The 22065-nt window shown below is 39.9% G+C and overlaps 1 protein-coding gene across 6 annotated transcripts in view; it reads right to left on the bottom strand.

Moving 5' to 3' along the window:
- Positions 1–880: 880 nt before the first annotated feature.
- Positions 881–22065, bottom strand: part of NFATC2 (nuclear factor of activated T cells 2) — a 126814-nt gene continuing 105629 nt past the window's right edge. For 5 of the 6 annotated variants that reach the window (XM_054046296.1, XM_054046297.1, XM_054046298.1 and 2 more), the window contains exon 10: positions 881–7390. In XM_054046296.1, coding sequence (XP_053902271.1) covers positions 7335–7390 — 56 coding nt within the window. In that variant the 3' untranslated portion in view covers positions 881–7334. Of the gene's footprint in view, positions 7391–15299; positions 15388–22065 lie in introns of all 6 variants that reach the window. The other variant, XM_054046295.1, reaches the window with a different exon arrangement.

The raw sequence follows: 22065 nt of genomic DNA, 5'->3' as shown, positions 1-22065 counted from the left end.
GAATTTCGAGGTTAAGTTACTTGCATTGTCCTGTGGCTGAATACAGCTAAAATTCTGTGTGCCATGTATTTGCTAGTCATAAAATGTTCTCCCTAGCCAGTAACAGCTTCTTTGTTGGCTAAGCTTGTCTGGTTTATGGGCTTCCCAGCCTTTGTGCAGTGTAGTAGGAGTTAAGAACTTCCACATGGTTCTTGCTCCGAGGCTTTTGTGAATAAGCAAAGCATTTGCTTCTATGTCCAACAAATGCATCAAATATGCTTTGAATTTTCTGTTTTTAAATGCAAAGGATAATATTGATTTTGTTAAGGAAAATGTCTTTAATCGTATGCTACATAAACTTAAATGTTAATAAGAAATAATGGGCTTTCTGGGCGCCTTTCCAGCACAGCAGTCTGAAAATGTACCTTTTAGTGTGTCCAGAAAAGAACTGCAGATTTGGGATTTAGATGAACACAAATTAAACGGACCACATCTCCAATAACTGTAAACTGTGTATATGAATACTTTGCTCAAATGGAAATTAAATTTGTACCTTTCCGTAACCCTCTACAGAGCATCTGTTAATTTGGCCTGTTTGGTTCTCTTACTAGGAAAACAGAAAATGACTGTTGAGAGCTAAGGATGGACTTTATCATTTCTTTTCACTATGTAATTCAATCTGAATTTCTACAGAAACCAGAGAAGACTTTGATTCACAGGGAGTTATCTAGTTTGCAAACAATGATGCCGATTCGGAAATTTTTACTCATACTAGCGTCACCAAAGAATCCCACTAAAGCAGTCTCATTGGGATTATTCAGGAGAGTGAATGTTACAAGATGAACCCTAATTACTGTAAATAAGGTGATGCAGGTATTTAAGAACACACAAACACACATGCTGCAGATGTTATCCTTTGATTTATTGCTAAACTATCATAGTACAAGCTATATAAAAATATTTTACAGATAGGAAAAATCATTGAATTGGAGGTTAACAATGTTTTGCATAGGAATGTGTGTTATATAAACCCCTCTTCACTTTTTAAGCATAGACTTTTGCACAAGCAAGTTAGTAGTAAAATGTCTGTTTGAAAGTCATTTGCTCACTTCAGGTGAGTATCTGCATTTAACGCAGAGTGTTAGCTAAACATGGAGACTGTGACTTGAGCAGCGAGCCTGGGAATACAGGGATCACCAGAAATAGTTATTTTTTAATTGATTTACTTACTTATTGCCCAATTATGCCACCCTTACTGACACTGAATAGCACCTGACTTCACCCATAGTCTACAACCTGCCGACACCCATTGGACTACTCATGTAGTAAGGTACTGCTTAGCATGAGTATGAGCATTGCAGTCTAGGCCTTAGTACTATTTGAAAATAACTCATCTACTCTATAACAGATAGATGGATTGTTTGGAAACTCAGTGTATCCATGTAGCATCTGCATAGGTCATTATTGCTGGAATCTTCCAGCTTTTTTGTAGCAGTTTCAGGGGAGTTAGCGAAGGAAACTCGAAATATAAACTTTTCCCCTGATTGCCTCTCATTGGCAGCCTATATGATCATATACAGCTACCAGCACCTGCATTTGAAACTTTATTGCAACATTAGTCAGGTACCAGTTTATTTCTTTGGATTACACACAAGGAACAATTAAAAATAGATAAATCTTACATAGACTATAATAAGGTGATTGATGCTGGTTAAGCAAATTGTTAGCAACTGTCATTCACTGGGGTTACACAGTAGCACAGATGTAAGAGAAAGGTATACTAACTTCATGTGAAATGTTCAAAGGGGTGGATAGTTCATATTGTATTAAGAGCTAATTGGTACGTTGGTGTCTATCCCTTTTCATATCAAGCTAAATGCTTTAGAATTACGTGTGAAATCATGGACAATACGAAAAACACATCACAAATTCCATAGGAAACAGTAAGTAACTGAGTTTTGGGGAATCTGTGGTTCACTTTTTCTAAATCCAATTTAGGCACTTCTCCCAATTCCATAAGCACAAACAGTATAAATAACAAACATTCAATGTAGATACTAAATTGGGCCATCAGATAATTTAAAATGGGTCAAACATCACCAGGTTTGACCCAGTTTTATATCTTAAATTTAGACAGACATTTTCTTGAATCCATGTAAGAAACAATTGTTCTGTGATAAGTAGCAATTTGGAAACTGATTCATTGGAAAACAAGTCACATTGAAGTATTTTGAAAAACAGTGTGTTCAAAAACATGTTTGGAGTCTTTGGAACACTTATCAAATACCAACTTGAAATCATTTATCTTACGGGGGAAAAGTTCAATAACAAATGCATAGAGAAATTAATCCACTTGGAAAAAATGCAAAACAATCCTTTATAAATACCATTTCTAATGCAAAAGATGTTGCATATTTGGGGCAGATAAAAAGCATAGACACTTTTATTTTTTAAGATATCGATTACAAAATATATTAAAAAACATGCTAGCTAATTTTGAGAACTGTTTTGGATATATTATCAAGCAGCAGCATTTTTATACAATAGAGAATAACATAGTTATGTCTTTGGAAATATACTACATTCAGAAAATGGTGTATTCCTACAAGAAGAATGAAGTAATACATATTTACATGGATACAAATAAAGCAAGTGCAAAAAACATGGCTCTTCTACATTCTTTCTACCAATAAAAACACATACAATAGACACTTTCAATCCACTGCTGCTGTTCAGATCTTACATTTTGCTCATTCTCATGGAGAAAAACAAAACTGGGCTGCATATTTCATTGCAAATCTCTTCACAAGCAATTACTCCCCTGGCAAACTTTACTTACAACATTTGTAACTGACATAAAATCTTCCTTATAGCTGTCAACTCCCATTACGCTCTCGGACTGTTTATGTATCAAGAATGATTATTTTATTTTATATATTTATATAATTGATGCAACAGTTTATAGAAGCGCATCCTGTAATTTGCAGCCAAAGCTATGACGGAAAAGTGTGGGGGGGAAAAAAGACAGCTAGACGCACTTTGAGTTACAATGAGCCCCATGTACTTAGCATGGTATAACATTGATGGAAAACACATTAGAGTTGTTCACCCTGCAGACATTATATTTGGCGGGCCTTTGGTACAATAGCAGGAAGGCACTGTGGTGAAACATTCAGATAACTGAGGAAAGACAGAATTTCCTCATGTGCAAATATGGCTATTTTCCAGATAAAGTGAGAACAAATTACTCACAAATGCTATTAACTCTTCAAAGTTGAACCTAATGTTTCTACAGCGAGAGCAAGAGAGCAATTTTTATTTATGTAACAATATTAATACTGGAAAAACACTGCTTAGCAAAAAAAAAAAAAAAAAAAAGAAATAATTTAGTACTATATATTTTGAAGCTATTCAGCATAGCTATAACATTTTTAAGAGACAAAACTGCATAACGCTGTGTCTTAGGATCCTCCTTCCTCTCTCCAGAAATAAATATGAAGTTAGTTAAGACTATATTATTTATCGAATGTTTTGCATGTAAAATGATGACAAGCAGATACAGTAGTATAGGCAGACTCCATGTAGCTGTAAATAAAACCACTAAAATGTAGTCTATATTATATGAATGTATGAAGAGCCTTGATCCTTTAGCTGACATCATGCGGGTGCAGTGTTCTGTCCCTTTGGTGCCAGTCGCAGGATTGCAACCCAAGTATATAACATATGTGTGTATATGCTCATACACAAATACATCTAATTAGCTATGTATTAAACTTAGGAAGAAAAGCTCCAGTTTAATGCAAGCGGCACTAGAACCCTTGCAGCACATAAAAATTACTATCCCACCCTACGCAGCCTAGCTCTTGAAGGAAAATGTAAGATCAATGGATTTAAAAATAAAAACAAAACAAGTCTTCCACCAAAATAGAAGAGAGAGCATGTTTAACAGGCAAATCCTGCAATGTGACTTCAGTGGAACTCCACGTGCGTGTCACATTGTAAGGATCAAAACCTTAGTTCCTGTTTGGTTTATACATTTATGTATCATGGTAAGAAAAGCCTAATATGTAAAATGGGGAAATGATGCAGGATGCTCAACTGATAATTTAGGGGCAGTTCCAGAACAGGTAGGCACACTTAATGGGAACACATGTACTATGATTTCACATTTCATTTGGGTAATTGCATGTTGAGATGACCAAGGTTTCTAGTGGATTTGTGTGTGCAATTACCCCATATACTTGTCCAAGTCAGGCATGCATTTGTGTGTATAATGTTGTTGAAAACCTGTCCCTTCTTGGGGTTTTATTTTTAAACTATCATTTAATGAGTTGCAGTGTTTTTAGAACATGCCATCTAGCCAATGTATTGTGTAAACAAAATAATTAGTTCACATATTTCTTTGTGCTGCTTATTAAAATCCAACAAGAAGAGAGTCCATACGGGAAAACAAATCTGCCAAGTAATTTTTATGGTAGCTTTTAATTACTTTATGCCAAAATTGTATAAAACTGGAAAACTCACTACACACTTGCTCAAGTAAAGTCAGCTGAAGTAAACAACTTGTGCAAGATGACTTTGCTCCTTGAGAACCAAGACAATTCAAAACAATCGGATGTTTTGCCTGGAACTTTATCTGCCTTAAAAAGAACCAGAGATCTTAAATATCTCATGGTACACTGCATTATTAAAGCAAGTCTCTGAGGAAATTAAACATAGCACCTAGAGTTGTTGAATAATATACAATAATTCCACTACATCTAGGTCATTTTTAATTCATCATATTCAAAGCCCCAGGCTTGCTCCCATGGAAGCCAATGGCAAAAAGTCTATTGACTTCAGTGGGTACAGGACCAGGACTTGAACCTTTTGTTGTATTATTTACAGATGGAGCATGTGTAGCTGGCTATATGAATGGCAGACTGAAACATCCACTGCTGACAGTATTGTGTGATAGTCACATTTAGTATTGCTGAAATGGCATATGGGAAAATGACCTTCTGAAAAAGATTCTAATCGTACAAAGCAGAATACCTTCCAACTGGAAGAAATGCTCCTGCTTGGTCTGTGTGTTACACTAACACTGTCTGCATGTATGAGCAGTATATGTTTGACCCACCTGAAAAAAAGAAGCAAACTTCATGAGCAGGCCACATATCTAATCAACTTTTTGATTAAGAATAGAAAGGGGCTCCAGTAAGCCACAAAATTCTGTTCAGGATATAAACTCAAACTTTAAATGACCTAAGAAGGTTTGAATCCAGGCTTTTGTTTTTCCCATTTGCAAAATTCTGATTTCAGATACTCCAAAGATCCTGGGTTGTTTAAGATCCAAGATTTTGGTTGAGGTCCATTTCTCAATCAGGCATTCTGAAGCTATGCAAAGGCTTATATCCTGGAGAGAGTTAGTGAAATGCTATCCATTAAATCTCTCCAGGATATAAGCCTTTGCATATCTTAAGTGGTAGAATTTAGTGGCAGAAAATATATATTTTCACAAAACTCATGAAGAATGGCTGTGCCAAACCCAGTACTTATTCCATGGGGTCTATGCACTTATCTTTCTTGCAGCATTGGGCAAACATTCTACAGAAGTTCTGATCTAATATTTTCATACAACCTAATTCATGCTGTCACCATGTAGACACATGGGTACTGGCAATCTTTGCTTTGAAACCCTTGAGTCTTTAGCTAGTGTGCCTTCTAGAGGGATCTTTAGCACTGCAAATTTCCTACAAGCACTTTTAAGGATATTGATTTCATTAATTTAACAAAAGATTATTACATTTTTACATTATTACATTTGCTGCAATATTATGGTTAGCCCTTACTGTATTTCTTTATCCAAGTATTATATCTTTTTATCATGGCAGGGAAGCAATAACACACTAAAAATGGAAAGCGTGAAACTTGACAAGCTTACTAGCTGTGCATCTGCAAATGGCAAATATTATCCATATTCTGTTTCTTATTGTGATTAACTTTCATGAGCACAGTATATTCAAACTATGTGTTAGCACTAGAAGTCGTACATAGCTAACTTATTAGACTAACAAGGAAGTTCAGCCTTTCTGTAAATTGCTGCTGGCTTTTCAAAGCAAAAGAAAAAAAGACAAATAAATGTGTGGCTTCTTTTAGATGTAATTACTTTCCCCTGCAGCTTGTATGGTTAAATGTGGCTTCTAAATGAGAGCAGTTACGAATTGAAGGCAGGTTCTACATGAAAATAAACAGCAGCACTTTATTAGAATAAAAAAATTAAAAGCTGTCAATGTATTGGCTAACCAGTAATTTGGGTCAATCGCAAAGTCTTTTGACAGGCATAATTCTGCTTGAATTTTGTAACTCCAATAGATGCATCCGCTTCATTTTATCAGGGGTTATTTTAACTTGGGCTGTACATTAGAAACGTTGAATTGTTCTTTTAACTTAATTCTCTCTAAGCATCCCTCTCCTTCAAAGGCACATCACCTCTGATTAAAAACAACAAAGAAAGTCCTGGATTCACGTGGCAACTACAGTGTGGTGTGCTGAGCACAGGAGTAGGAGTCAGGAAACCTGGGTTCTGTTCCCAGATCAGACTGAGACCTGGTCTAGTCTTAAATATTAGTTCAACATGGCTACACCCCTGTGTACTGTAGCTTTGCTGACCTAACTCTCAGGATAGATGCAGCTAGGTTGATGGAAGAATTCGTCCATTGACCTAGTTGCTGCCCCTGGGAGAGGTGGATTACCTACAGGGATGGAAAAACACCTTCCATCAATGCAGAACCCATAGTGTAGATGTGGCCTGACTCGTGCAAGTCCCTTAACTGATGGGTGCCTCAGTTACCCCCATTGATAACATTGGGAATAATAATGTGTGACCTGTGTTTGTAAAGGGCTTTGAGATCTGGATGGAAAGGTATTGCTATTTAAATGCGAAGTGTTGTTAATCTTATATAAAATGCAAGCACTCCCTCTGCCCTTATTTCCCGTTCCCATCTAATTAAGTGCTAATATATAACCACATTTGCTGTAGAACAGAGCTCTGGAGCGATGCCTTTCTTCTCCCTTATTATTATGATATATATATATATAAATATATTTTTGCAGCAGGCAAGACACATACCATGTGATATGAGAACAATACAATTTTTGGACTAAAGGAAGGGTGTCCTTTTGATGTTTACAGAGAGAGGTGGCGAGTTGCTTAGTCAAGGCTGTCAGCTTGATGCCAATACATTGTTCCTTGCATTGAATCGGTGCCTTGAGATGAACGATTAAGGAAGCAGAAGGTTGAAGGGGCAGTGGAAGGATCTAAACAGGTCAGTTATGGAAGGATTCAGTAAAAGTTGTCTCACAAATCTCTTCTTCTACGTCTGATTTCTGGCAGGGAGTCCAGAAAACTCCTTCCTGATAATTTCATTAACTGTGAAATGAAAAAGGGGAAAGAGATTTAGCATGTTCTGAAAGTGATGGGAATCCAAAGCAATCTGAGCAGGTTTTGCTATTAAGTCTCAAACATCCCCTTGACATTTTATAACAACATATCTATTATTAACAAAAAACCCAAACACTCAGATAACTCAGTTCCCTACTGGATCACCAAAATGTGCATATGCATAAAATAATTCTTTTCCTGCTTCGTAGACAAAAAGTCCCAAAGAGTCAGTGGATATTGACATTCTTACCAAGATGAAGTAAGAAAAATTAGAAAAGTGAAGCACCAAATTTTGGGAAGTGCATTTTTACACATGCCAAACTTGTGTGCTTGCATTGAAAATTCTGTGCATGTAAGTCATGTGCAAAAGTATTTTTCTGAAAATCTTGCCCTTAACATATTTGTCGCATAGTGTATTTTTCTTTACAGCACAGAAATAAAACTTCCATGTTCCATGCCTCTTTATGCAATTATTACTCTAACCTCCTGACATTGTGTGCTGGTAACTAATAATAAAGACCAACAGAATGCATTAGTGTCCCTTCCTTGCTTTTCTATGCAAAAACCCAAAACAACATCATTATGTGTTACAATATACAGTAGAACCTCAGAGTTATGAACATCTCGGGAATGGAGGTTGTTCATAACTCTGAAACATTTGTAACTGTGAACAAAATGGTGGTTCTTTCAAAAGTTTACAACTGAACATTGACTTAATACAGCTTTGAAACTTTACTACGTAGAAGAAAAATCCCCCCCACCTTTTTTTAGTAGTTTACGTTTAACACAGAACTGTATTTGCCTTTTTTTTTTTTTTTTGGTCGCTGCTGCTTTTTTTCCGGTTCCAAATGAGGTCCGTGGTTGACCAGTCAGTTCATAACTATGGTGTTCATAACCCTGAGGTTCTACTGTAGTATGCAGTGTTGTAGCTATGTCAATCCCAGGATATTAGGTAATATCTTTTATCAGACCAACTTCTACTGGTGAGAGAGAGACACGCTTTCAAGCTTACAAAGAGCTTTTCTTCAGGTCTGGGAAGCGTACTCCCACATAGTTGTTATTGGGGCATTTAGTGCACCGGATAAGGTACACCACATGTAGTGATTGGCATATGTAGGATCCACAGATTTGAAAGGTGTGTTGTGGGGAGGGGGAAGGATTTCCTGAATCCCCTCTTCTGGCCTTCAGACAGCCGCCCAACCCCTCCAAGCTCAGCAGAAGAAGAAAATTCCCCACACACCAGGACATACCAACTGAAAGCGGCATCAGACCCTGCCAGAACAACTGATGCAAAACCTAGCCATATCTCCACTGCTAAATGGAGATAATGGGTAGCTATCTCATTTGGAGGTGACATTACCTGATTTGTATCTGGCACAGCAATTATGTGTGCATATTTTTGCCAGAATCTGCTATTTGTGGGTTCAGTTTAACCTCTCGGAATCATGGCAATTGCATTTGCAAATAAGGTGCATAATTATGAATATATGGGCCTCTCAATCGATCTTGGTAAATTCTTGTTAAAATTATAATAACCAAATATTCAAAATTTTAGAAGCCCAGATCTATGATCAAAATTACTTCAATTGCTTGTGTAAATTGATTATATGCTCACAATAGTAAGTACCTTACTAATTTTTGCATGCAATTACTGGGGGTGCATTACAGATGGATTAGTCCAGAACACCAGATCCAAACTCTCTTCTTGCCCCAAATCTTTGGTGAAAATTCAGAGTTGGATCCATTTCCAGATCCGAATGGGCCCATCTCTAATTGCTCTTGCAATCACGGGCACACCTTTTTGCATGGGAACTTAGAACTGCCATTTCAATTTTTGTTGGAACTAGTTCACTTAAAACAATATGTATCCTCTGCCCAAGCCACTGTACAGAGAGAGAGAGAGAGAAATGCCAATTTAGGAAAGAACTTATGCGCATGCTTCAGTACCCTATCTGAATAAGGAGATGCTTTTCTGAATCAGGGTTAGAAAGAGATCAAAATACATTGAACCCTGTTTAATTAATCAGAGAATGAACCTAACAATAGAATAAAAATTCAGTGCCACATGTTAAGATGCCATAAAAATGAATCTGTTAAGGGCAAGGACTGCTTAAAAGATACAGTGCCAGTGTAACAAACCAGCTGGTGTTTCATACTATAATAGTGTCCCTTTTGAAAAAAACTGTAGGGTGCAGTGATCTATGCTTTATTCTGCAGACGGGATTTGAACTCCCCACACCGATGCAGCAGAGCAGTATTAAGTTCAATGCATTCAGGGCTTCTACACACCTATTTAGAGGGAAAGTAGGTTCTACCCCTCCGTGCACAGAAATCCCACTAGCAGTACACCTCAGAATTTAGCACATCTTCCTAATTCCAGTCAGGATATGCTTTCATGTTCCTGACCTGGATTTGATTGTTGGAGGCGCCTACTGAAAAGCAGAGGTATGCTAGAAAAAACTATTATACAGCGAAGGGGATTTTTACTATCTCCTCATGCCTAAACTTCCACCTGCCATATCTTATATCAGCTTCTGCCCATAACCACTTGTGCAAGTTCACTGAAACAACTGTATAGCTGAAGGTTATTAGCTCTGTTGTGGTTCTGAGGCTTTGCAGTGTAATCAAACTGCCAGTGGGAGGTGAGATTGCTCTAGTTTCATGCAAAACCGAGTTAGGCTCAGCTTAAAGGACTTCCTGTTTTCTCTACCCAGGAAATGAGAGGAGCAGATCTTCAATGGAAATTTTCATAGCCTCTGCTGCTAAAAATAGCAGTGAGGTGAAAGAAGTGGGCACCGACTCTACGGGGTCATTTCCTTTATAAAAAGGAGTGGGCTGAAACGGCAGCCTGATTTATTTATCAACACGTTTGTTCATTCAGTCAGTGTATCAAAAACATATTGTATGTGCATTTCCTGTCAATTTAATACAGCCACCTCATATGGAAACATGACATTCTTCCTGATGACAAGAGGTCATTTCAGTCTAGCGAGGGCTAATATTTTAGCTGGAAACAAGAAGGTGAAAAAGACTTACCCTATTTGGAAAATAGACCTAAACTAATCTTTGTAAACTTACTGCGGGAAATTCGTCTGGGATACTGATTTTTTTTTCTTTTGTTTCTACTGCTAAAAATAAAACTTGAGTAAAACAAAAACTGCAGGGCAGGGCTGCCAGGCTAACAGTACAGCGACAGGAGAACAGCTACTCTCTGGTCTCCAGTGCAAATATGGATGACTCTGTAGCTGGTAGGTGCAAAATAGTGTGGACAATGTAGTGAGGCCGTTGAAATCTAGCGGTTATAGGGTTTATTTGACAGTCAGCTTCACTTTCTCCCCCGCAAGTTGAATTCATTTGCATTGCAGGGTTTTATTGGCTGAGGTGACAGGGTGGACAGCAGTGACTGTACAACAGTAGAAACAACAGAGCAACACAGTGAACCAGACAGCTTTGTAACCTGACTGGTTACTGTTTCTTGGACTGCGGTGGGGCTTCATGGGTGTACACAAGGGCAGAGGTTTGTCTGTGCTATGGCGGGTGAGGCTTTTGGTTCCTGAGGGCTGCAGAGCAAACTCTCATTTTTGTATATATTTATTACTAATGAAAGTCAGAATGAGTCAATAAGGCTGTAAAGTAAGCTAGCCAGAGGCTGCTGTCTTCTTGCTATAAATGGGCCTGAGCCATAACACTGCGGCTTTAAGAGAAGGACCAGCAATCCTGTTTGTACAGCACCTAGCACACCTGGGTCCTAGCCCAAAACGGGGGCTCCTAAGCACTACTGCACTACAACTAAATAAAATAACAGCAACTGGAGCCAATCTTCCCAGCTCAGGGTTATCTCGACACTGGGCTGAATGAAACCATTCATGTTGAACCTGTCTTTCTCGGTATTTTGGGAGAATCTGAATCCCTATCCAGATCTGATTTTAGTGACCTGAGTTTCTATAGTAGGCTGACTGGGAGCTACAAATCCAGACACACCCAAACTTTGGAGGAAGTTTGCATTCTGATCAGACTTTCATCTCTAAATGTCTCTTTTTGTGGTAGCATAGGCCTGGTCTACACTACACAGTTAGGTCGACGTAAGGCAGCTTACATTGACCTAATTATGTCAGTGTACATGCTACAGCCTTGTCCCGCAGATGTAAGTGCCCTACTTCATGCTGACATCATAACTCCATCCCCGTAAGAGGCGTAGCGCTTACGTCGGTGTAGTTAGGATGACGCAGCGTCTTGTAGACACGGCGTTACTTATATCAGCTGTTGGCTGTCTTGTCAAGAAAGCTGGTCAGTTAGAACCCGGCAGCCCCCAGCTCCCCACTTCTAGCTGGGCTGCTGCCCACAGGCTCCCCGCTCAGGGAGCCAAGAAGTTCAGGCGGCTGCCCTCTGCTCCCGCTTGAGAGCCGGGAGGCAAGAGCTGAGGGCATAGCTGGACTCCCAGTGGAGAGCTGCACAGATCTGAGAGCCCTGACTCTCAGTCCCCGCTCCCCCCCGCCCCCTTCAGTCAGTGGAAGTGCTGTGGGTGAGGATGCGCACCACCGACAAAAGCAGGGTAGTTATTGCACTGGCTGTAAGTCGACCTATCTTTGGTCGACTTACAGCTGTAGTGTAGAAATGCCCATAATTAAAATTTCCAGTATAGGGTGGACACTTCCACATCCCCGGAATACCGGACATTCCAATATTTCCAGGAACAGCGTGACCCTATCCCTGCTGACATGACTTCACGTGCACTGTGCAAGTGAAATCACGCTGCATGGAGGAAGCCATTTTGAAGACCACCTCCCCCCTACTCCCACTGGCGTGATCTCATATGCACGGTGCATGCTGGTGTGGTGAAGGTAGCGTGCCATTCAAAATGGTTTTCCCCGTCTTTGATACCAGATACAATCACATCCAAGTTTGTCTCAATACTGGAAAGGGGCCAAACCTTAGCAAAAGAGGAATGTCTAAAACTAGAGCAGACAAATGGCCTGCCTAGTCCAGTATCGCTACTCATTAGTTGAGAGTAAACAGAAATGATCTGACTAATGAATAAAATGTTATCATCTTAAGGTGCCTGTTGTGTGCCTGCTTTGTAGTGGACTGTCACCTATGTTGAAGCCAGAAGAGCTGATAAAACAGGACAAGCCACATTATGAGGACATAAACAAACATTATGAAAAGTAAATAATAAAGAATGCACATTTAAATAATATCTGATGTCAGCTGAACAGAACAGGGAAATTCTCAGGCCAGAATTCCTACTGCAGCTTATCCTTGTGTGTGACTCCATTTAATATGGAATGCATCAGCCCTAATACTTGGAGATCCCTGCAGTAGCTACAAGCAACAGTATGGCTCAAACACCATGCATTACTGCAGTCTGCATTACTTTGGGTTAGTTAGTACTTTACTGTCCAGTTTTCCAAGGGCCTTCAAAACTATGACTGCAACAATGTCCTCTCCCCCATATTTGCACATGCAAATAAGCACCTGAGCAACGTGAGGCAGTCGCTTTTCTATTAGATACCCATTTGGCACATGCAAATATTGGCTGTGTCATGCACAAATATTGAGCCACATTTTCAATAGGATGGCTGCCATTTTGTGAGTGCAATTTGCACTGGTAATTTTGTACTTGACTTGGATTATGGTCATGAATTGAAGTGCTGGCGTCTTCAGTGACCTACATTCAGGGACTGTGCTATGGCCACAGTGGTGGCTGGTGCCTTTCTTGAGGAACAGATTCTACCCCTTCATGTGAGGTAGAGGGATAGCTCAGTGGTTTGAGCATTGGCCTACTAAACCCAGCGTTATGAGTTCAATGCTTAAGGGGGCTATTTAGGGATCTGGGTCAAAAATCTGTCTGGGACTTGGTCCTGCTTTGAGCAGGTGGTTTGGACTAGATGACCTCCTAAAGTCCCTTTCAGCCCTGCTATTCTATGTTTCCCTGCACAAGCTTGTTTATTGGTCTCTGTAGAAGAGGCTGGATTCTATCTTCTCTGATTTCGATATTATGGATCCAGAGGAAGGGCTTGTAGTTGGGGGCTCTAGACTGGGTCTCACAAGACCTGGGTGCTGTTGGCAGCTCACCACAGACTTCCTGCATGACCTTGGACAAGTCACTTAAACTCTCTGTGCCTCAGCTCCCCATCTGCTCAATAAGGATAATAACGTTCACCTGCCTCATGGGAGTGTGTGAGGATAAATTCATTAATGTTTGTGACGAGCTATTTTACTGTGGCCTTTATGAGCCTAGACAGATAAAACCCTAAGAGTCAAAATCCATATGAAAGATCTGAATTCTTTCAACCCTCAGTTCAGGTGTCTATGCTGCTTTACAAAGGGCCATGTCCACATTACACACAGGGGTAGATCCTCAGCTGGTGTAACCTGGAATAGGTCCACTGGAGTCATTGTGGAGGGGTTTAAATTACAGATGGCTACACCACTAGAAAAAGGGTCCAGAATTGAATGTCCCTTTGACTTTTCAGTTTAAATCTGTATTATTGAAAAAAGCCTGCATGTAAATTTGTAGTAAAACAGCTCTCTGCAAGGCAAAGAAAACAGGGTCAAAACTCTGATTTGCAAAACTCTTGTGTGCCAGGCTTGTGCTCAGAGCAACTTTTTACAGACGAATAATAAATCCCTAAAAAAAGAAGGGGGGGGGGAAGATTAATTTTAGAAAACAACCTGCCTACCCCCTTGCAACAGGGAAGTTAGTGGGAATTGTAGTACCCATGTATACATTCAAGTCTAGTCACTTAAAAAGAGTAGAAGCCTTAAAGGATTCTTGCTAGCACTTTTACTCTGAGGATGTTAACCAGCAACAGCACAAGGACTGCTTTTGTATTTTTGCTGGTTAACATCCTCTCAGTAAAAGGACTGTTATTACTAACGTCATGGGCTGACGATGCAAGATCCCAAGTTTACATGCACATGATAAAGTCACAGTTTTAATAAATAAATGCATTTAAAAAAAATCAAACCCCGTCTTGACAAATAAATTTAAAAGCTTGAGCCAAATGAAATATCCAAGGAAAGATAAAAAAAGAAAGAAAAGGGGGTCATGGAGTTCTCAATCAAGCAATGCTCCATTCTAATCAGTGGGCCAAAGTCAGACTTGATTTAAGTGGATGTGATGCCACTTAAAGTGAGCTTGATTCTCTTCTCACTTACGACCCTACCCAATGATCATTGAAATCAAAGAAAATACTCTCACTGGCCGTGGTGGGCATTGAGTCAGGTCCTTGTGGCTGCATAAATCAGAAGTAATTCTTAGTCACATCTTTGCAGCCATGCCACCATAAAACCAGGGCAAGTGAGAAGACTCTCTTGCCCAGGTGGAGTCCTGTGACAGTGAAGTTTGCAGGATCTGGCCCAAAATTCTCACTAAAGGAGATGAAACTAATCTGCGTTGCAGGATAAATTCCCCTCTCTTCTCTGTGCTGCAGTTCAGAAATCCTGCTTATTCATGGACATTGCCAGGGGTTCTGCATGTGAAACAAGTGCAGAATATGCATGAAAGAACTGACTGCATATGAGAGACCCACAGTGAGGAGTGGAGAGGACGATCTTTCCTCACAGTTGTAGAATGATGCGTTTGCTAGGAACACAGTTTGATACACCCAGGCGAACTGCGGGTTCTAATGACATAAGGTAGGCACCACATGTAAATGTCAATATTCTTATACACAGAGCATGCACAATTCAATGCCTTTTCCCTGCCCACCAAGCCCCAGATATTTCAGGAAATCTACAAGGTATATAAAATGGAAGCAAGAGGAATTAAAAAAAAAAGATTTAAAAGCTTTTAAGCCAAATTAAAAGTGGCAGGATTTTTAATTTTGTTTTAAAATAAGTATAAGGTTAAGAAAACACACAGCTGGAGAAAAGGCAGAAAAATATCAATTACCTTTTACTTTGATTGCTTGGATCAAAGATCACAGTCATTCTGTTTCATATAATGTTTTGTATCCAGCTAAGGTGTGTATCTATCAGCTCTGAAAAAGATTTGCAAAACCATTTTTGAGAAAAAAATTGTAACCTTCAGCCTATTTCATAAGGCCAAATGTTACAGTTATCGGCTACTCTTTCATTGTGTGTCTTAGTTTATTAAACGGACATTTCGGCATACACAATACACAAGGCAGAACTTAACCGCTGACCTTTTATTGGCTCAGATCCAGCACTCTATTTTACTGGGTTTTTTTGCATTTCCTAACTGATATTATTATCTAAAAATGAATATTAAAAATTATCCCGATAAATTACCTTGATTCAAACTGTACGAGACGTGCCAATAATTTGATCTGAGATTTCTGAGGCACAGGAGGTTCATGTGTCTTATAAGCCAGGTCAAAGACTAGTCACTGCCTTTTACAGTAATTCCACATAATTATCATCTTAGTGGCCCAAATGAAACATGATACAAATATGCCAAATCTAATCTCAGCCTCTTTTAGATTACCCGATGGCCATGTAAATGCAGTAGATTTTTGCATTTTCTATGAAGAACAGGAAAGTTATGTGCAAAGAAATTCTGAAAGTTACAGCTTTGCTTCAACCACAAAGGAGATGAAACTTTTTTCTCATAAAATGGCCATACTTAATAGTCAGTTTCTTTTGATCTGTCAGATATCTTTAGATTTCCTTTAAATTCATTGTGAAAACCTTTGGCTCCTATTTAAACACAGTGCAGAGATTTTAAAAAATCCTCACAGTATTAAAGGAATAAAAATGCTCTTTCAAGAATAATCTAATTTTGAGATTCAGAAATGTCTTTGCAGTTAGATTTCAGTTGGCTATATACAGAAGAGAAATGTTTTACTTGGCTCCCTAAGATGGTGCAGCCACATATTATGTGCTTGATCCTACCATTCAGTACATGAAATACGTTATACCCTCTATCTTGGAAAACTATCCTTTGAACATGTGAGCACATCAACTTCCTACAGTACAGACTCAGATATATCAGGAGGAAGAAGCCAAGCCGCAGCAAGCTACACTGGTAAAAAATACAGGGGGACTTCTTAGTTTCTTCATTTAACAGAATGAAAGATACATTCTGGGATCTAGAAAGAGGTACTTCGCTCATACTCATTGAATGACTCCTAATGTATTCATCTGTTACAAAATTCCACTCTCTGATTTAAAGAACAGACTTGAACCCCTCTGGGACCCATTCCTCCTTCTCCTCTCCATTAGCTGCTCACTCTCCCACCATCCCTCACATAACCGGCTAGGTTGTTAATGTCATTTAATTGAGCAAACTCTTGAAACAAGTTAGATATGTAAAAGTAAATGGTCATTCTGTCCCCATACCCAATCTTGATCCCTGTTTAAATGGACTCAAAACCCATCCAACCAACAAGATCTTTCCAGGAATCTCACATATCATATAGAAAGCAGATGCAAAACAGAATCTAAATACAGTGCGCTGCAATGAAGTAATATTTGCACTTGTGGCTAGAGCCTGGCTCCACGTAGATTTATATCAAAACTCCCATTGAGTTCAGGGGACCTGGATTTGGTCCAGGATGTTCTGAATACCCTCTAGTTGTCATACTTCAATAGGGCTACTTGCAAAGTAAGGAACAAAGAAGAGAAAATGGCTATTGTGCTACTGTACCCAGAATTCTTAACAGGAAGCTGGGCAGGTCTGTGAGCGAAGAGTGAAAAAATACAACATGTGTCTGTTCCTTTCAAACCCAAAATCTCCTGTGTGCAGAATGCATCACAAGTATTGAGGGAAAATTCTAGACAGCTCAGTAATTTGCTCACATCACTGATTATTATGATCCTAGAAATCCAGAGTGGATTTTGCATATTTCTATTATTGTCAATGTCCCTCCTGACAGGGAAGTTGGGCCCAGGGCCAATGGGGGGGGGGGGAAAAGCCGGTACAAATTACCGGGGCCCAGTGGTCCGGAAGGGGGCCCGGGGCCTGGCTTCCCCCCCTCTCATCAGCCCTGTTTAGCTGGTCTGCCCTTGCGGGTGGGGCCCCAAAATTTTTTTTCACTGGGGCCCAAACCCGCTCTCACCAGCCCTGGTTGGGCCTCAACTCTTTTATAAAAATTCACCTTTAAATGTGTCACTAAAAAGTGTTATCTCGTGGTTAGAGCACAAGACTAGCTGCTAGCACGCCTACGCTTGGTTCTCAGCTTTGCCACTAACTTGTCATGTAGCTTTGGCCCAGTCACAGAGGCCAACATTCTCCAAAGTCTCCACTAAGAGTCTCATTTTCAAAGGTACTGAGGTGCCTAAAGATGCAGACCAGTACCTAATTGGGTTTTCAGAATTGCCTAAGCAGGTTAGATGCCTAACTCCTGGAGCCACCTCTCTGCATCTTTAAGCACCTAAATATACATTTGAGAATTTGTCCGTAAGTGTCTAAGTCTTTAGATGTCCACCTTGAAGTACTCAGGGCAGTTTGCATAAACTTCAATCAAGTTACATCTCTACCCCGATATAACGCGACCCGATATAACATGAATTTGGATATAACGTGGTAAAGGTGAATGTATACAGAGAGAAAAAATGGAGCTGTTTGCCAGAGCGTAACTAATTTGAAATTTGCATTGGCCCCAGACTCCATTCCTATAACTGTGTGCATAGTTGTTGGGTTCCTTTACTGTTTTGCCATACTTCACGTCAAGCAAATAATTACAGCCTTGTAAATCAGTAATAAGTCACACCTGACTTTGTAAGTGACCGGTTAAGTCATTATACTTTTGTGGCCAGAGGGCTTTCACACAGTTAAACTGGTTATTTAATTCTGTGGAAACCAGTTTATTAAGATCCCACAATAAGAGGACTGAAATCTCAATACAAACAGCAAATAGGGGAGAGGTGTTATTTATAAAGCCCGAAGTCTCCACTGGGAAAAGATAGCAAATATGATAGCACATTATGGATAGCATACAAATATAGCACGTTATGGCAAGTGAGATGTTAAGAGTTTTAAATGATAATAAAGGGTTATCTGTGGTGGTTTCAGTTATTGAAATGTTTTCCCTTTTTAAGACCACTGGATGTCAGTGAATTAAGGATTCTAGATTGCTTCTCCATGAACTGGGAACGCACACATTAACTTGTCACTTAACTTTTCTCAGCAAGGGAAGGTTTGTTGATTTGCAATTGCAAAGCAATTTTTGCTTCAGAAGTGTGATTTCCTGTTTGCTTGATGGATTACAGTATTTTATCATTGGTTTCTCATCAGAAGATTCTAAGATAGGCACAAACTCTGCCTACACATTGAGCTGGAGGAAGAATTTGCGTCAGCTGGAAATCAAGAAAGTGCACTTTCATGCAAAACTTTCATGTACTTTCCCTCCTTTCCTACAAGCCATTAGGTATTAACATATTGTTGCTGGAGGTATCTTGAGCTGATCTGGAGGCTCTACCCCTCTAATGTCCAGAAAACTATCATATGGGGGCTGAATTTATGACTCCCAATTATCCGGGGATGGGGTGGATCAGCATGCCATGCCAGTCACAGGGAATATGCAACTCAACAGGTCTTTCCTAACACCTTTCTTCTGAGTGGCCTACAGCACTGCATGTACTCAAGCCTCCACACAGAAGTTCAGTATGGTACCAAATACCATCATTGTTGTTCCAATCCATGAGTCAGTGGAGTGAGGTACTAATTAGTGTGAGTAAGGCTCTATACCACAATCAGGCCCTATATAATTAAGGAGCAAGACTCCTTAATCACATCAAACCTCTAGACATCATGCAAAGAATGAGGAGCATAAATATTCCCTTTATAGTGCTTGATTGTTTGTCTGTTCAATCTTTATATAAGTTAGGAAGATCTATATGGTGGACTGGAAAGGGATTTGAAATCATCATGTGGGAGTTCTGGAAGTGTAAATTGTCACTTCAAAAAATATATATTGCCAGTGGAAACCTGAATTGGATTTGGTGTGATGTGGCAATCCAGCACCTCTTTGTGGATTTGATTTGTATTAGCTAATAGCAAAGTTTAAAAAATCTTTATTTCTGTTTGCATATATTTAGATATGACTTTAATTGTTTGATGCCAGAGTGTTTTAGCTGAAATTGCAAGAAAAGGACATGTGTTTGAGTCATGCAAATGGAGTTTAGTTTTAGTTAACATGTGATGAGATCAAGTGAAAAATTCCAAGTAGTACACTTGCTCATTGAATAAATATGTACAAACTTATACAGAAGTGGGAGAGGGAGCTGATTTCCTTAAACCAGAATGGATGGTTAAAGCAATACAGAAGTGTTTCAGCAAACGGACTGAAGCCAAAGAAGGGACATAAAACACAGGACAGGAGTCTCCACTTGGTCACTCCTATTTTAGGCTGATGTAACCCCATTGCACTGGTGTAAACTGGAGTAATGCAGTGGTGAATCATGCTTACACTTGTGGATACTCTGAGCCCTATCAGCTTGTTAAGTAAATGCTGAGATAAGCTGTGCTGTTCGCTATTAACAAATCTTACTTTTAAATTCAAAACAGCAAAAACAAAATGCATTTAGTGATAAATTTTTGCTACTGTAATGTACACCTCCTGTCTTAAGTGCTAAGGCAAGTCTAGTAGTTACCACAATGCCTCTAAAATAGCAAGAACTGGCAGGAAAAGCACACATACTAAACTACCTGTACTATATTTACTTGTCATTCTGCAGATTCATACAGTCCTAGACTTAACCTATCTGGTAGGAAGTAATAGTAGCCATTTAATGAAGCATTTTAAAAACGAGACGGAAGAATGGACTGGAAAAAGGGCACTTTTGATTGAAAATAATTATGGCATAGGAATAGAAAAAGGTAGCTACTGCATGTTCATGACTAACGGTAAGAAATAACAGGTTTCAGGTATCTCGGGGCCTCTCCTTTTGTCCCTCCAAGCCCACGAACATGATACAGTTCTGCAGTGACCTAGAATCCTACTTTCGCCATCTCCGACTCAAAGAATACTTCCAACACGCCTCTGAACAACATACTAACCCACAGAATCCTTCCTACCAATACTACAAAAAGAAAGATTCTGCGTGGACTCCTCCTGAAGGTCGAAACAACAGACTGGACTTCTACATAGATTGCTTCCGTCAACGTGCACGGGCTGAAATTGTGGAAAAGCAGCATCACTTGCCCCATAACCTCAGCCGTGCTGAACACAATGCCATCAACAGCCTCAGGAACAACTCTGATATCATAATCAAAAAGGCTGTTAAAGGAGGTGCTGTCGTCATCATGAATAAGTTGGAATATGAACAAGAGGCTGCTAGGCAACTCTCTAAATCCACATTTTACAGGCCATTATCTTCTGTTCCCACTGATGATTACCAAAAGAAACTACACCATCTGCTCAAGAAACTCCCTGAAAAAGCACAGGAACAGATCTGTACAGACACATGCCTAGAACCCCGACCAGGTGTATTTTATTTGCTATCCAAGATCCATAAACCTGGAAATCCTGGACGCCCCATCATCTCAAGCACTGGCAGCCTAACAGCAGGATTGTCTGGCTATGTGGACTCTCTCCTCAGGCCCTACGCTACCAGCACTCCCAGCTATCTTTGAGACACCACTGACTTCCTGAGGAAGCTATAATCCATTGGTGATCTTCCAGAAAACACCATCCTGGCCACTATGGATGTAGAAGCCCTCTATACCAACATTCCACACAAAGATGGACTACAAGCCATCAGGAATAGCATCCCCGATAATATCACGGCAAACCTGGTGGCTGAACTTTGTGACTTTGTCCTCACCCACAACTATTTCACATTTGCGGACAATATATACTGTGGGGCCACTGCTATGGGTACCCGCATGGCCCCACAGTATGTCAACATTTTTATGGCTGACTTAGAACGTTTCCTTAGCTCTCGTCCTCTAACGCCCCTACTCTATTTACACTACACTGATGACATCTTCATCATCTGGACCCATGGAAAAGAAGCCCTTGAGGAATTCTACCATGATTTAAACAATTTCCATCCCACCATCAACCTCAGCCTAGACCAATCCACACAAGCGGTCCATTTCCTAGACACTACTGTGCTAATAAGCGATGGTCACATAAACACCATTCTATACCGGAAACCTACTGACTGCTATACTTAACTACATGCCTCCAGCTTCCATCCAGGACATACCACATGATCCATTGTCTAAAGCCAAGCTCTAAGATACAACCGCATTTGCTCCAATCCCTCAGACAGAGACAAACACCTACAAGATCTCTATCAAGCATTCTTAAAACTACAATACCCACCTGCTGAAGTGAAAAAACAGATTGACAGAGCCAGAAGAGTACCCAGAAGTCACCTACTACAGGATAGGCCCAACAAAGAAAATAACAGAACGCCACTAGCTGTCACCTTCAGCTCCCAACTAAAACCTCTCCAGCGCATCATCAAGGATCTACAACCTATCCTGAAGGATGATCTCTAACTCTCACAGACCTTGGGAGACAGGGCAGTCCTCGCTAACAGAGGGGGGCTGCAATCTGAAGCAAATACTCACCAGCAACTACACACCACACAACAAAAACACCAACCCAGGAACTAAACCCTGCAACAAACCCCGGTGCCAACTCTGTCCACATATCTATTCAAGTGACACCATCATAGGACCTAATCACATCAGCCACGCCATCAGGGGCTCGTTCACCTGCACATCTACCAAAGTGATATAT

This window comes from Malaclemys terrapin, chromosome 12 (genome assembly GCF_027887155.1).
Source record: "Malaclemys terrapin pileata isolate rMalTer1 chromosome 12, rMalTer1.hap1, whole genome shotgun sequence".
NCBI classification, from domain to species: domain Eukaryota; kingdom Metazoa; phylum Chordata; order Testudines; family Emydidae; genus Malaclemys; species Malaclemys terrapin.
Note: the sequence above shows the minus strand (reverse complement) of the source record. Positions and strands in the feature narration are given on the sequence as shown.